This window comes from Scyliorhinus torazame, chromosome 5, assembly GCF_047496885.1.
Source record: "Scyliorhinus torazame isolate Kashiwa2021f chromosome 5, sScyTor2.1, whole genome shotgun sequence".
In the NCBI taxonomy this organism is placed as follows: Eukaryota; Metazoa; Chordata; class Chondrichthyes; order Carcharhiniformes; family Scyliorhinidae; genus Scyliorhinus; species Scyliorhinus torazame.
The window spans coordinates 157,356,670-157,372,686 of record NC_092711.1 but is presented as its reverse complement, the minus strand read 5'-3'; the positions used below and the strand labels follow the sequence as shown (position 1 = coordinate 157,372,686).

The following is a 16,017-nucleotide window of genomic DNA, read 5'->3' as shown; positions in this document are numbered from 1 at the left end:
CATCTCCTGTCCCAACAGGGGCCCCGACATCCTTAACCATTTCTACACAAACATCAAAGGAGCCTACTGATCCATCCCCTGATCGTACTTCGGAAGATCGGGCCACAAGACGGTGCTCCTTCTCCCAGCATACAAGCAGAAACTTAAGCGGGATAATCCAGTTAAGAAGGTCGTACAATGCTGATCCACGGCAAAGGAAGCATTCCTACGCGACTGCTTGGAATCACTGGACTGGTCCATATTCAAGAACTCAGTGGCCAACCTAAATGAGTATGCCAGTGAGGAAATGAACAGAAAGGCATGATGGGTAGTTAGGCCACGTTAGGAGTAAAATCTTACTACAGTAGAATAAGGAGTTAGGTTAGCGGACTTTTAAACATCTCTAGCTTAGGCTGGAAAAAATGGGTAGCAGTCTGTAATTGCCTGTAATTGGGATTTTGCAAAGCATGAAGAGGGGGATGGGCAGCCACTAGGATCATTTCTTTGTTGCAGGGGATACTGGGAAAAGGGGCCTCAGGCCAGGTTAAGGAATGTGGGGAAAGCCTATGGGAGATTTGCAATTGCCATCTTGCCTTATTTGGGCGTGGGTATGTTAAACTTGATGCTGAATCCATGTGTGTGAAACCAGATGCTGTGCTCCCTTTGTCTCACTCGCTCTGGAAGTTTCAAGAGACATGTAGCCTCCTGCCTTTTTATCAGAGTGAGTGAAGCTTGCAAGCTATTTGAAATAAAATAAATCAATACCTACAATCCAACTCAGGGTTTGACTAAGACCAGACTGAGGGCAGAAAGAACTCAATATCGTCATTTGGTGTCGGGAGTGGGATTACAAGAGCGAATTCCCGACTATTCGCAAAATCAGAATTAAACCAGCCTTGGACGGAGGGGAAATGGGCCCACGTTGTGAGTAGATTATAAAGGACCACGTCGGTTTTCCTCTGCCTCGTAGTCCAAAGAGGGTTTGGTCACTCGCCTATGGTTGGGTAAGATCGTTCGACGAAATCAAAGCTCAGTCTGGCGGATTAGAAAACTTAATTTCAGTCGATGTAGGTACAGCTGAGGGTTAAACGAGAATTGAGGGAATATCGGGCGATAATTCAGTTAGCAACTGAGGGAATATTGCAGTGATAGTTCAGTTCCGTGCATGTGGGTTGAAAATTAAAATTGGTTGTATTAAATTACACTTTAATTTGGTTAAGGTCTTTAACGGGTTCAGGGAATGTCACCGAGACAATTCAGTTAGGACTGCTGATGCAATGTTCTGGAGACAATTCAATTACGTAAAATCAGAATTGGCTAAGTTGGATTTTGTTCTTGGGAGATGTGTCTTATGAGTGAAAAAGAGTTGGCAGATGAATGGCCACTAGGGGGAACCAGAGACTTGGAAAGTTCAGAACCCTATCGGAAAAGAAAAGAAGAGGCTTCAGGATTGTTTAAATTTACTTAACAGTTTTGAAGAAGGGAAAAGGGAAAAAACACATTGTGTTTCTGTGCAAATTCAAACTTTTATTGTCCAGTTGGTTGAGATGAATGAAAGTATAATGCTTTGAATTCCTTTTGTTTGACTGGAGATCTCGGTGGATGAATGAGTGTGTGTGTTTAATAAGAATTTGTGAACTTCCTCTGGTATTCCTAGTTTTTAAAATGTTGTGTTTTGGAAAACAAAGTTTCCCATCAATTAGGAGGTATACACGGCAGTTAAAGTGAGATTTAAAATGGGGTAAGTATTTGAAAGGGCTAGAAAATCAGTAATAATGGTTAACATTGTGGAAGTTATTTAGAACACAAGTCACGGGAAGTAAACAAAAAGCAAAATCAAAATGTATAAATTGGGATTTGTAAATGATTAGTTTGAACTCGGCATAGTCTTGGCTGCTCTTAAAAAAAGGAGAGAACAAAGGTTCCTAAATTGAAATGCGAAGACCAGGCATTTGGTGTGGACTGAGTCCATGTGCTCCTTTGTTAGAGGCAGCCATGATGTACCTACATTTAAAAATGTTGTTCTGTGTGTTCCAAATTTGTAGAGATTTCAGTATCTTCTCTGTAAACTCACTACGCATCAAATTTAAGATTCGGGGATTTTCATATTGCAAAGACTATGGATTTTTAACTTTATTTTAAGATTACACAGGGGTAAAGGAAGATCCCAGTAGAAAGGAGAAGGCCATTTTAGAGATGCCCAAACCCCAGACCGTAAGAGGGGTTGGGCAAGTACTGGGGACTATTCGACTACTGTAGAGCCTTGGTGTATAAGCACTCAGAACTTGAGGGGACACTGCAAGCACTGACCCCAGGGGGGTAGGCAGTCCCGAGAGCACGTAGAATGGGGACTGTAGCAGGATACCGCTTTCATGAAAAAATTAATTAAAACATGCCCTCGCGTTATATTGGGATAGTGGAGAGGGGCATTGTGGCAGTAAGGTGCTAGAAACACAGGGACCAATGAGACCAGTATTAGGAGGTAGTCGGTGGAAGTGATACGGCACAGCTCCACCGGGTCCTAGTGCCCGCTGACTTGCAAGAAAGTCACGAGCAGAAGAAATGAAGTTTAGAATGTGAACTACATTGCAGACGGAGCTTTAAGGAATAATGATATTGGACCGGAGCTTAGATTAGGAGTGTTACTTGCAGTATCAGGAAATGAGAATCTGATGGCAGGGAAAGATTAATAAAAATAGATGCAGAAATAACAAAATTAAGATATTAAAACCAATTGATAACGTAGAGGAAATAAGGAAAGCAAACCTAGCAATAGAAAGAATGACACCGGGTTAATCAGCACACAATTCCAGCACACAATCCAGGGAGACCGACACAGGCCGTAAAAGCAATATCCCTTGACCCGAGGTGCCAAATGCGAGCTGAAGATAATGATCAAAGACTTAGAACAGCAGGGAATCATTCAAGAAGTCACAAATGCATCGACGAATAGCCCATTTCAGGCGGTTCGCAAGCCTGATGGTACATTTAGAATGGTAACGAATTACAAAGGTCACACAAAAAAAGGATAAACGGTATTTAATAAATCCACAAACTACATTGGAGAAGGTGGCAGGCAAACCTTACTTAATTAGTATAGATTTAGCCAACGGATTCTGGAGTGTTCCGTTAGACCCAAACAGCAGAGAAAAGACAGCATTTACCTTTGGCACTAAACATTACGTATACTGTAAATTACCACAAGGATATGTTAATTCCCCGAACCACTTTCAGGCAATAGTAAGGGAGTTGATTAAAGATGATTTGGATTTAGTATATATTGATGATGTGTTAATTGGAGATGATGATCAGGGGGACACATGTTGAAAGAGTGACCAAAATTATTAAAACACTTAATGAAGCAGGGTTTAAGATAGGGTTAAAGAAATGCCAGATTGGCAGGAGCAAAGTCGACTATCTAGGGTAGTCAATGTCAAGGGCAGGTGGGGAAACCAGTGTTGGGATGAGAGAGAAAGCTGCTCGAATTGCAGTGCCCATTTTGTATATATGGGGCAGCACGGTAGCATTGTGGGTAGCATAATTGCTTCACAGCTCCAGGGTCCCAGGTTCGATTCCGGCTTGGGTCACTGTCTGTGCGGAGTCTGCACATCCTCCCCGTGTGTGCGTGGGTTTCCTCCGGGTGCTCCGGTTTCCTCCCACAGTCCAAAGATGTGCAGGTTAGGTGGATTGGCCATAATAAATTGCCCTTAGTGTCCAAAATTGCCCTTAGTGTTGGGTGGGGTTACTGGGTTATGGGGATAGGGTGGAGGTGTTGACATTGGATAGGGTGCTTTTTCCAAGAGCCGGTGCAGACTCGATGGGCCGAATGGCCTCCTTCTGCACTGTATAATCTATGATTTCACGAAACGGGGGTAAGAAAATCATGGGAATTTTGGGGTATTTGAGACCAGTAGTGGAAGACTTTGGTCTTTATGCTAGACCCATTTATGAAACCTTAAAGGGGGATTTTAGGTGGACCAGTGAAGAACAAAGAAAATTACAGCACAGGAACAGGCCCTTTGGCCCTCCCAGCCTGCGCCGATCCAGATCCTTTATCTAAACCTGTCACCTATTTTCCAAGAATCTACTTCCCTCTGTTCCCCGCTGTTTATATATCTGTCTAGATGCATCTTAAATTATACTATCGTGCCCGCCTCTACCATCGCCGCTGGCAAAGTGTTCCAGGCACCCACCACCCTCTGCGTAAAAACTTTCCACGCACATCTCCCTTAAACTTTCCCCCTCTCACCTTGAAATCGTGACCCCTTGTAATTGACACCCCCACTCCTGGAAAAAGTTTGTTGCTATCCACCCTGTCCATATCCGGCTTGGGTCACTGTCTGTGCGGAGTCTGCACATCCTCCCAGTGTGTGCGTGGGTTTCCTCCGGGTGCTCCGGTTTCCTCCCACAGTCCAAAGATGTGCAGGTTAGGTGGATTGGCCATGATAAATTGCCCTTAGTGTCCAAAATTGCCCTTAGTGTTGGGTGGGGTTACTGGGTTATGGGGATAGGGTGGAGGTGTTAACCTTGGGTAGGGTGCTCTTTCCAAGAGCCGGTGCAGACCCGATGGGCCGAATGGCCTCCTTCTGCACTGTAAATTCTATGATCTATGATCTATGATCTCTTGAGATTTGTCCTACTTTCCCGATATTGCTCCAAAGCTTCATCAGTTTTAAGTCGCCTAGATCTTATGTATGCTTCCTTTTTCATCTTAGCTCGTCTCACAATTCCACCCGTCATCCATGGTTCCCTAATCTTGCCATTTCTATCCCTGATTTTCTCAGGGGCACTCTAATCAACCTTTTCTTAAAAGACTCCCACATTTCAAATGTGGATTTACCCTTAAATAGCTGCTCCCAATCCACATTCCCTAGCTTCTGCCGAAGAGGAGGTTGGACCAGTTAAAAACAGCTGTAGCAATATCCGGGCCATTAGAAGAGGACAATTTGAGCATTACATTTGATCTGTATGCAAATGGATATGGTATGGTGCTTGTTAATCATAATACTCAGACACCTATCAAACATTGTCAGGAAATTGGTCAAGGGCTGAACAAAGGTTTTCGGACATTGCAAAATGTCTGGCAGCCATAACAAAAAGGACAGCAGAGACTGAAACTTTATCAGCCGGAAAGAACATTTATGTCACAAATGAACTTTTAAAATTGACAGAGTTGACCAAGAGGCAGGGTTGCCAGCAAGGCGCGAATACAGCTCAATGGGAAAGATGGGAAACCATTCTTTTAAACCCTGCCTTAATGTTTATTCATAACATTAAAAAGGGACAGAAACTTGATAAATCAGTTAGCAGAACAGAGTTGGTAAATGTTTGGGTGATATGTACGGATGGTAGTAAAGTTAAGGAGGATGAGGGACAAGCCAGGGGGGCATCCATTTTTTAAAAAATTCAGAAAAGAAAATGGTGGAGAAACAGGGAGTGGCAGAGAAAAAAACTGAGACACCGATGGAAGAATGGTCACGAGAGAATGCAGGCCCTCTTTTTCCTAGGAGCAGCAAAAGTAATTTGTACTTTTTAATCAAAGCTGATAGCCGCATGGGGGTCGTTGAATTAGAGAATCAGTGGCATCTGGAGCAAAGGAATTGTATCAGAACTAAAACATCCGACCCAATTAAATGATAAACGAGGGATTATTATAATCCATGGGCAACCTATCGGCAGCAAACGAAGGAACATAATTATTAAGGAATTGAGAATATGGGATGATAGATCAAGGGCTGTTATTAATGGACCCCAGTTAAAATGATTCACCGTGAACATAATGAAACATCGTGTCAAGGATTTGGCACGTTCTGTAACCCAGTAGTTTGGACAGGGAGTAATCATATGAAACCTAGGAGAATGGCAGATATAGCATTCAGGTGAGTTGATATTGTATTTAGAAGGACAGAAATGGGGAAATGCTTCGGCTCCCAGGGAAATTTGGGGAATTCAGTTGTCATGATTGTTTTGTGAAACATCAGGCAACACTGATGATCGACGTTTGGGACCACATGATAGCTTTTGACCATGGGGTGGTGTGATAATGATGAATTGTAATTACTGCAGAGAAAACCAAGCTGACGATGGAGTGATTGGGAAAGGATGTGCAGGATTGTGAATAAGTGATAAACTTGTGCTACCAATTAGTGAGGGAGTACGTAGTTTAAGAGATGTTGGGATGACCCGGGGACGTAAAATTAGCCTGACAGTGTTTCGAGACTGTATCACTGCAATGATGCCGTGCCACAGGATAGATCATATCCCCAAACCGCTCGGACAAGGGAAAAGGAACGTTTGGTTGTGAGTGGCATGGGATAACTGCACTTACTAGTATAATGTAATCAGTGGAGCGGGATGCCAGGGAATTGAAACCTGTTAGCAGCATCGATAGGACAGATGATGAAGTGAAAATGTCATGATTGGAAATTTCTTTCATAAAAATCTGGTCGTAATCAAAATTAAAGGAATTAAAGTACATGCAGTAGCAATATCCGACATGTATCAAGGACAGTTTCGACCCGCTTGGATCACTGAGTTAGTAAAAGAGGAGTTTGAGATTCTTTGAGTCTCACTCAGGGGTGCAACGATAGGAGAAGGAGGCTTAACAGGCCTTAATCGTATGATGTATGTCAAGGATGTAAAGGGAATTAAATAGAAATCTGGAAGTCCTGGAGAGGGCACTTCTGGAACATCCAAACAAGAATAGAAAGATACAAATTAAGAAATAGGGCCCTCTCCGCCTTTGACCTGTTCATTTGGTTTTCAGATGAAGCAAAAATAACACAGACGAAGAACGACTACTACACTCCAGAGAAGAATGTTTTAGACAGTATGGGGGTGAAAACTAATGATACAATTGGCTACATATTTGAGGGAATTAAATGACAGAGCCCGGAAGGAAAACCTTACAGGTTAGAAACAAATCAAAATATCAAATTATTCCTCAATAGTGAAACCTCCGATCAGACATCTCGAACTGCACGTTAGCTGATGGATGATCTGTGGTCTCCACAGGGTATGTACTACGCGGTGGAGTTATTCAGGGTCTTGGCAGACGGCAGCGACTGACGAGGAACCCCTGCATTTTAAATGACAATAGTTTAGGAATTTTGGCAGCTTGATGCCACGGCGGGAAATTTGTAACCAATGCAGCAAACAATATTGCATTGGAGAGTGTAATAGTTATTACGGACAAAATGTCCTGTAAGTTGTTAGGGACTGTTATGTATGGATTCAATTGGGTTGTAACCCCAAAGGGTGACTGTATTGAATGTGCAAGTGGTGTGATTGCAAAGTAGAAAAACAAACAAACAAATAATGGCAAGTATACACTCCATGCTGTAAGCAAAATGATAACGGACAAAAGGGATTTGAAGAAAACTGAGTATTGTCTCATGTAAACCGGGGCTGGCAGACTACATGGTTCAGGACAATGTTAGACGTTAGTGCGAGGAAGTCAGGAATAAAAATAGGATTGATTGAAGCTTCTGCAATTCATAAAGCGAGATAATCAGTGGATAGTACATGAGATCATAAATAATACCAGTGAGGGACAAAAACCTTTTTGGTCGCTGATGGACTGAGTTGTGTGCTGTTTCTAAGGGACATGAGGAAGCTTTTACGGGGCTGCTATCCCAAGGTAATCAGATGCCTTGGAGGTAGTGGAACACACGGATATAGCTATTGTGTTACCTTCCTGAGTAGCGACAGCTATGGTTCACGGTGATTGGACTTGAAGCAAGAACAATACAAAGAGTCTATCGCCACTGGTCTGCGGGATGGATGAATTTACAGTTGATTTCCGTGCACAGTTTACAAATCACGACATGTATACACACACATGATAAGGATCGGGGATAGCTGCTAGTCAGTACAACTAGAAGGGGGATATAAACCCTACAGTAGGATACAGCTCAGAGTCAGCTCTCATAGCTCGTCATGGGGTTTTACCTGATGCATGGATTGATAATACTGCTTATTATAATTGTACAATCATTGGATGCCTTAATATGTGTTGTAAGATGACTATGGCTCAGATGATGCCGATAGACTCGGCCCATCACCGCTCACCAAGATGACATCCCGTTACTGGCGACCATGAAACCAGAAGGAACCCGGACGGAGAGCCAGTGGCTGTAAAGATGAGGTGTTTCTGTACGGAATGTAATGAATTGCGGGATGGTCTTTCAGACCAGACATTGATGCAGGTTATTAACCCGGGGATGTTTATAATGGACACGGGGAATTGTATGCCGAACCAAACTCCAAATTTGGACCGAGACAGCAACAGGACTATTGTTGGTCTGGCGAATTGTTAGCACACTTTTTGACCATTAGGGGGAATACCTACCCACACATTTCTCTAGCGATAGAGACCCTCGTGGCAGAGGTGACAGAAAATATAACATGTCTGTTCTCCATCTGCACGGAACGTAGGTGTAGCGTAACCCAGACGTCAGGCCAATGCACCTGCCACAACGCCACCGGTGTCCCGTTGTCGGCGGGTAGCGGAAGGGAATGTTGGTTAGGGAGCGGCATAGTAGTTATCATAGAATGATAAAAGGAGAGAATGAGGAATTGAACTGAAGAAAAGAGCATTAGACTGGGATGACCAGTTAGAATAGTGCATTATGGACATTAATTCGGGTTGCAGGGAGTGAACAAAGAGATGGGCAAAGCATGGCGAGAGGAGGAGGGGTGGCTATTGGGACTGGTTCTTTGCACAAAGGATGCTGGGAGGCAGAGGCCCAGAGGAAGGAAAGGAATGTATAATGAGCCTATCAGAATCAGTGACAGTTAGATTATATGACCAGGTCAAGGAAAGGGCACATCGGAATCTTGTATTCGTGTATGTGGAACTTGATACTGCATGAATGTAAACTAAAGACCACAAAGTGTTGCCTCCCTTTGTCTCACTCGCTCTGAGAGTTTCAAGAGACATGGGTCTCCTGCTTCATCAGAGGGAGTGGAAGCTTGCAAGCTATTTGAAATAAACTAAAGGAATTTCTAAATCCGAACTCAGCTTTTGATTGAGACCAGACAGGACAGAAAGAACTCAATTTCTTCACACTGACTCCAAGCAGTCGCACAGGAGCTCTTCGGTTGCCTCGGACCAGCACTGCACGACCTTCTTAACCGGATTCTCTGCTTAAGTTTCTGCTTGTATGCCGGGAGAAGGAGCGCCATCGTGTGGTCCGATTTTCTGAAGTGCAGTCAGGGGATGGATCGAGAAGCGTCCTTGATGTTTGTGTAGCAGTGGCCAAGGATGTTGCAGCCCCTGTTGGGACAGGAGATGTGTTGGTGGAATTTTGGCAGTACACTCTTGAGGTTGGCCTGGTTAAAGTCCCCGGCCACGATGAGCAAGGCCTCCGGGTATTCTGCATCATTATTATTTATAGTGGTGTACAATTCATCAAGCGCCTTCTTCACTTCCGCCTGGGGTGGGATGTAGACCGCCGTGATGATGGCAGAAGTGAACTCCATGGAAGGTAGTATGGACGGTACTTCACAGTCGGGTATTCCAGGTCCCGGGGAACAGTAGTTTGCCAGGGTCGCCACGTCCGAGCACTAAGAGTTGACGAGGAGACAAGCCCCTCCACCCACTCCAGATTCAGTCCTGGATGTGATTAACAGCAGGAATTACAGCAGAATCTAACTTGTGGGTACCCTTTGGTGTCTCAGCATGTTGGACAACTGAGTGAATCCCTCCCCACAGGGAGAGCAGGTGAATGGCTTCTTTCCAGTGTAAACTCGCTGGTGTCTCCGCAATGTGGATGATGTTTGAAACCTCTTTGTGCAGTGAGAACAGTTGAACAGTTTCTCCTCAGTGTGAATGCGCTGGTGGGACATCAGTACCCGAGAGCTTTTAAACCCACTCCCACAGTCGGAGCATTTAAAGGGTCTCTCATTGCTGTGAGTGACATTGTGGCTCAGCAAGTGATGACCGAGTGAATCCTTTCCCAGTCGGAGAGGTGAACGGGCTCTCCCCGGTGTGACCTCGCTCGTGTTTCATCAGGTTGGATGAGGTTCTAAAGCTCTTTGTGCAGTGAGAGCAGCTGAACGGTCTCTCCTCAGAGTGAACGCGCTGGTGGGACATCAGTAGCTGAGAGCTTTTGAAACCCCTCCTGCAGTCAGAGCATTTAAAGGGCCTGCTCTTGGTGTGAGTGACATAGTGGCTCAGCAGTTTGGATAATTGAGTGAATCCCATATCACACACAGTGCAGATAAACGGCTTCTCCCCGGTGTGAACTCGCTGGTGTCTCTGCAGGTGGTGTAACTGAGTGAATCCCTTATCACACCCAGTGCAGATGAATGGCCTCTCCCCGGTGTGAACTCGCTGGTGGTTCTGCAGGTGGTGTAACTGAGTGAATCCCTTATCACACACAGTGCAGGTAAATGGCCTCTCTCCGGTGTGAACTCGTTCGTGTCTCCGCAGGTTGCCAATGTCAGTGAATCCCTTTTCACACTGAGAGCAGGTGAAAGGCCTCTCCCCAGTGTGAACTCGTTCGTGTTTCCGCAGGGTGCCAATGTCAGTGAATCCCTTTTCACACTGAGAGCAGGTGAAAGGCCTCTCCCCAGTGTGAACTCGTTCGTGTTTCCGCAGGTTGCCAATGTCAGTGAATCCCTTTTCACACTGAGAGCAGGTGAAAGGCCTCTCTCCAGTGTGAACTCGTTGGTGTGTCTGCATGCGGGATAACCGAGTGAATCCCATATCACACACAGTGCAGATGAACGGCTTCTCCCCGGTGTGAACTCGCTGGTGGTTCTGCAGGTGGTGTAACTGAGTGAATCCCTTATCACACACAGTGCAGATGAATGGCCTCTCCCCGGTGTGAACTCGTTCGTGTCTCCGCAGGCTGCCAATGTCAGTGAATCCCTTTTCACACTGAGAGCAGGTGAAAGGCCTCTCTCCAGTGTGAACCCGTTCATGTCTCCGCAGGGTGCCAATGTCAGTGAATCCCTTTTCACACTGAATGCAGGTGAAAGGCCTCTCTCCAGTGTGAACCCGCTGGTGTGTCTGCAGATGGGATAACCGAGTGAATCCCTTCCCACAGTCAGAGCAGGTGAACGGCCTCAACCCAGTGTGAACTCGTTCGTGTCTCCGCAGGTTGCCAATGTCAGTGAATCCCTTTTCACACTGAGAGCAGGTGAAAGGCCTCTCTCCAGTGTGACTGCGTTGATGCCTTGCCAGCTCCTGTGGGGCTGTGAATCCCATCCCACACACAGAGCAGGAGAACAGCCTCTCTGCAGTGTGACTGCGTTGATGCCTTTCCAGCCCGTACGGGCCTTTGAATCCCTTCCCACAATCCTCACATTTCCATGGTTTCTCCATGGTCCGGGTGATCTTGCGTCTCACCACGTTGGACGATCAGTTGAAGTCTCGTACACACACAGAACACCTATACAGTCTCTCCCTGCTGTGAATAGCGTTGTATTTTTTCAGGCTGTGTCACTGGTTAAAGCTCTTTCCAGTCAGTGCTCTGTAACAGTCTCACACGGGTGTGTGTGTGTGTCTCAGTGCTTTTCCAGACACACTGTTTAAAATCTCTTGAAGCAGACAGAATAGACAAACATTTCTCCTTATAGATTCAAAGGCCGATGATCCCAAGAATTGAGGGAATCAGTCAATTCTTGATATGATATTTAGTTTGAGATCTCGGCCTCAAACTCCTCTCGTTCGAACTTCCTGCAAACAGATTTTACAATAGTAATCATTGTCAGTACAGGATAGAAACTCAGAACAGACAATTCTAGTGTCTATCGAACATTCTTTCCACTCTCTTTCCCTGAAATGCTCTAAATCTCGATCCCACACACTCTCCCTCCATTCTCACTCTGCTGTATCGAATATTCACCACCACCTCCCCCCACCCCCCAATTCTCCTGAAGGTGTGATTCAGGCTGATTGACAGATCCCTGCTCACTGCTTCCTGTCCTGGACACAGAGACCTGAAAATCTTCATGCAGGCAGCCAGACAGATATATGTCTATATTACTGGATGAGAAATGTGTGTAATATACAGACTGGATTCACTTACTTACCCTTCCAAGTTTCCTGAAGGTGCTAATCAACAAATCTAAACTCACTAAAACCTGTACAAGAGTAGAGAATCTCCATACAAGTACATTTATTGATTAGAGATAGGGAAATTCTGAGGAAGAATTTTATTCGTCCATGGAGTGGTCATGACAGGGAACTCACTGCCCACAAGGGTTGTGGAAGTCCAGATGATCAATTATTTAAAATAAAATAGGATGGTCACTTGAAGAAAATAAACTTGCAGGGGAACAGGGATATCGAGGGGGAATGGCACTGACTGGATTGCTGTACAGAGAGTCAGCATTGACTTGAGTTACCAAATGGATTCTGTCAGTGCTGCAATGACTGTATGACTGGAAATATATAATGTAGGTACAGTACTATATTACAAAACTAGAAATAATAATACATGTATTTTATGACAGAACCACCAATAATATATATAATACATACCATATAACGCTAGACATATTTCTGTCCGATATTACATTTTTAAAAATTAATTTACGGGATGTGGACAATGCTGGTTAGGCTAACATTTATTGCCCATCCCCAGTTGCCCTTCCGAAGTAGTGGTGAGCTGCCTTCTTGAACTGCTGCAGTCCTTGAGGTGTAGGTACATCCCCTGTGCTGTTTTTTATAAAAAATTGTTTTTTATATATTTAAAGTACCCAATTTATTTTTTCCAATTGAGGGGCAATTTAGTGAGGCCAATCCACCTGCCCTGCACATCTTTGGGTTGTGGGGGCGAAACCCACATAAACACAGGGAGAGTGTGCAAACTACACACGGACAGTGACCCAGAGCCGGGATCGAACCTGGGACCTCGGCGCCGTGAGGCAGCAGCTCTAACCACTGCTCCACCATGCTGCCCTACATTCCCTGTGCTGTTAGGGAGGGAATTCTAGGATGTTGCCCCAGGGACAGTGAAGGAACGGCAATGTATTTCCAAGTCAGGGTGGTGTGTAACTTGGAAGCGAACCTCCAGGTGGTGAGGTTCCCAGTTATCTGCTGCTCTTGTCCTTCTAGATGGTAGTGGTTGTGGGTTTGGAAGGTGCTGTCTGAGGAACCTTTATGAGTTACTGCAGTGTATCTTGTAAATGGTATACACAGCTGCTACTGTTTTTCGGTGATGGAAGGTTTGAATACTTTGTCCTGAATAGTGTTGAGCTTCTTGAGTGTTGTTGGAGCTGCACTCATCCAGCAAAGTGGAGCATATTCCATTACACACCTGACTTGTGCTTGTAGATGTCTGGTAGACAAGCTTTAGGGCATCAAGTGGTGTGTTACACACCTTGGATTCCCAGCCTTTGACCTGCCCTTGGAGCTACAGTATTACTATGGCTAATCCAGATCAGTTTCTGATCAATGGTAACCCCCAGGATATTGGTTCTGGGGGATTCACCGATGGAAATGCCACTGAATGTCAAGGGGTGTTGGTTAGATCCTCTCTTGTAGGAGATGGTCAATGCCTGGCACTTGTGTAGCACAAATGGAACTTGCCACTTATTAGGCCAAGCCTGGATATTGTCCAGGTCTTACTGAATTTGGACATGGACTGCTTCGTTATCTGAGGAGTTGAGAATGGTGCTGAACATTGTGCAGTCATCCACAAACATCACCACTTCTCACCTTATGATGGAAGGGAGATCATTGATGAAGCAACTGAAGATGGTTGGGCCGAGGAAACTGTCCTGAGGAACTCCTGCAGTGATGTCCTGGAGCTGAGATGATTGACCTCCAATCACCACAACCATCTTCCTTTGTGCCAGGTATGACTCCAACCAGTGGAGATTTATCCCCCGATTCTCATTGACTCCAGTTTAGCTAGGGCTCATTGATGCCATACTCGGTCAAATGCTGCCTTGATGTCAAGGGCAGTTACTCTCACCTCACTTCTGGCATTCAGCTCTTTCGTCCAAGTTTCAACTAAGGCTGTAATGAGGTCAGGAGCTGAGTGACCCTGGCGGAACCCAAACTGAGCGTCCGGGAGCAGGTTATTGCAGAATAAGTGCCACTTAATAGCAACTTTGATGACTCCTTCCATCACTTTACTGATGATGGACAGTAGACCTACAGAGAAGTAATTGGCTGAGTTGGATATGCTCTGTTTACTGTCCCCTTAAATGTCAGTCATCTCCTGGGTAAACCAGCCCTTTAATTGTGAACATTTGGAAAAAGACTGTCTTTTTAGCCAGACAAATAAATGTGTCAAGCTGAGGGAGCAAAGGATGTCAATGTCTTTGAGAGAGAGAGAGAGAGAGACCTGGGCCAAGCTTTGCAGAGTCTGCACCCTCCCTGGATTCACTTCCTTTCCCTTCAGTTGCTGCAAGTGACCAATTGAAGGTGAGAATGAGAAAAGAAATGGAAAGGGGGAGAAAAGAAAGTGTTTAACTCACAGATGTTGGAATCAGGAGTCTGTGTGCATCTCAAGCTCATTCAGGGTTGGAGGAACAACAGCTTTGCTCGCCAGAAATCTCCATGTCCAGCTTCCGCATTGAGACAATGGGGGAGCTCTGATTGGCGGAGAAACAGAGTCCTTCCGGTCCTCCTATCTTCTGATTGAGCACAAGGCAGCGGTATTGAGCTCACCCTGCACATGCGCAGATTCCCCTCTCCCTGAGACATGCGCAGTTCTGAGTTGGGCGGAGTGGCTTCTCGCTCGGGTCGAAGCTGTCAGCCGGTTGCCTGGGAACCGTCTTGACGATGTGCTGGGGGAGGGGTAACAAAGGGTGGGGGCGGGGCTCCCGTGTCCTCGCGCCGGACGGGTGCGCTCAAAAGCAGTGACGTCACTGCGGAACGGATTTATTCCTATTGGCTGATTTAGGGGATGAGCGCCTTTGTGATGTCACAATGCGGAGGTTGGACAATGCGTTTTAGACTAAAACTTCCTCCTCTGGGCAACATCTGGGAGCAAATCAATGTCTCCCCCTTTCATAAGGTCATAACATATAGGAGCAGAATTAGGCCATTTGGCCCATCGAGTCTGCTCTGCCATTCCATCATGGCTGTTCTCATGGAGGCTTTAATTCCACCATACTGCCAGTTCCCCATTACCCTTCAACCCATTAAAAAACTGTCTTCTCTAAATCTGTATTTAGCCCTTTATATAAATTGTGTGACATTCATGGAAGTTTGCCAACTGGGGTGTTATTCTCAGTTAAATTCAGCCCTCAGCTCCGTCGCTGCCTGTCATTGACATGAGCAATAGAATCATTGAATTTACAGTGCAGAAGGAGGCCATTCGGCCCAGCGAGTCTGCACCGGCTCTTGGAAAGAGCACCCTACCCAAAGTCAACACCTCCACTCTATCCCCATAACCCAGTAACCCCACCCAACACCAAGGGCAATTTTGGACACTAAGGGCAATTTATCATGGCCAAACCACCTAACCTGCACATCTTTGGACTGTGGGAGGAAACCGGAGCACCCGGAGGAAACCCACGCACACACGGGGAGGATGTGCAGACTCCGCACAGACAGTGACCCAAGCCGGAATCAAACCTGGGACCCTGGAGCTGTGAAGCAATTGTGCTATCCACAATGCTACCGTGCTGCCCAATAGAGAGACAGAAAGGTGCCAGAGGCTCAAATGGGAAGTCAAACCTTGTGACTCAAAACCAACACCTCAATATTTGTCAGTCAAATCCATGTTATTTATACTGGGGTTTTTATTATTACATTTCGGCACTGGAGGCAAAGGATGGGGGGTTTTAAAGGGTAACTTTCACTTTCTAACTTTGTAATGTCTATAGTGTCAGCCCTGGCTCAGTCGGCAGTTCTCTTGAGTCAGAAGGTTGTCGGTTCAAGTTCCAGTCCAGGGACTGGAGGACAAAAATTACATCCAACATTCCTCCTCGCAGCACTGAGGGAGTGCTGCACTGTCAGAACAGCCTTCTTTCAAAGAAGATGTTAAACTGAGGCCCTGTCTGTCCCTATCAGGTGGATGTTAGAGATCCCACAGCCACTATTTTGAAGAAGAGCAGGGGAGTTACCCC

General features: G+C 45.5%; 2 protein-coding genes across 2 annotated transcripts in view; one reads left to right on the top strand and one right to left on the bottom strand.

The window, feature by feature from the left end:
* The window catches only part of LOC140417995 (uncharacterized), a 109,195-nt gene that overhangs the window by 24,484 nt on the left and 68,694 nt on the right, over window positions 1-16,017 (top strand). The window lies entirely within an intron of this gene.
* On the bottom strand, window positions 9,005-14,619 carry LOC140420265 (uncharacterized). The gene is made up of 2 exons (XM_072504302.1): window positions 14,419-14,619; window positions 9,005-11,665 (listed from the first exon to the last, which is right to left on the bottom strand). Exon 2 carries the CDS (start codon window positions 11,309-11,311, stop codon window positions 9,884-9,886), a length of 1,428 nt encoding a protein of 475 aa, XP_072360403.1. The 5' UTR covers window positions 11,312-11,665; window positions 14,419-14,619; the 3' UTR covers window positions 9,005-9,883.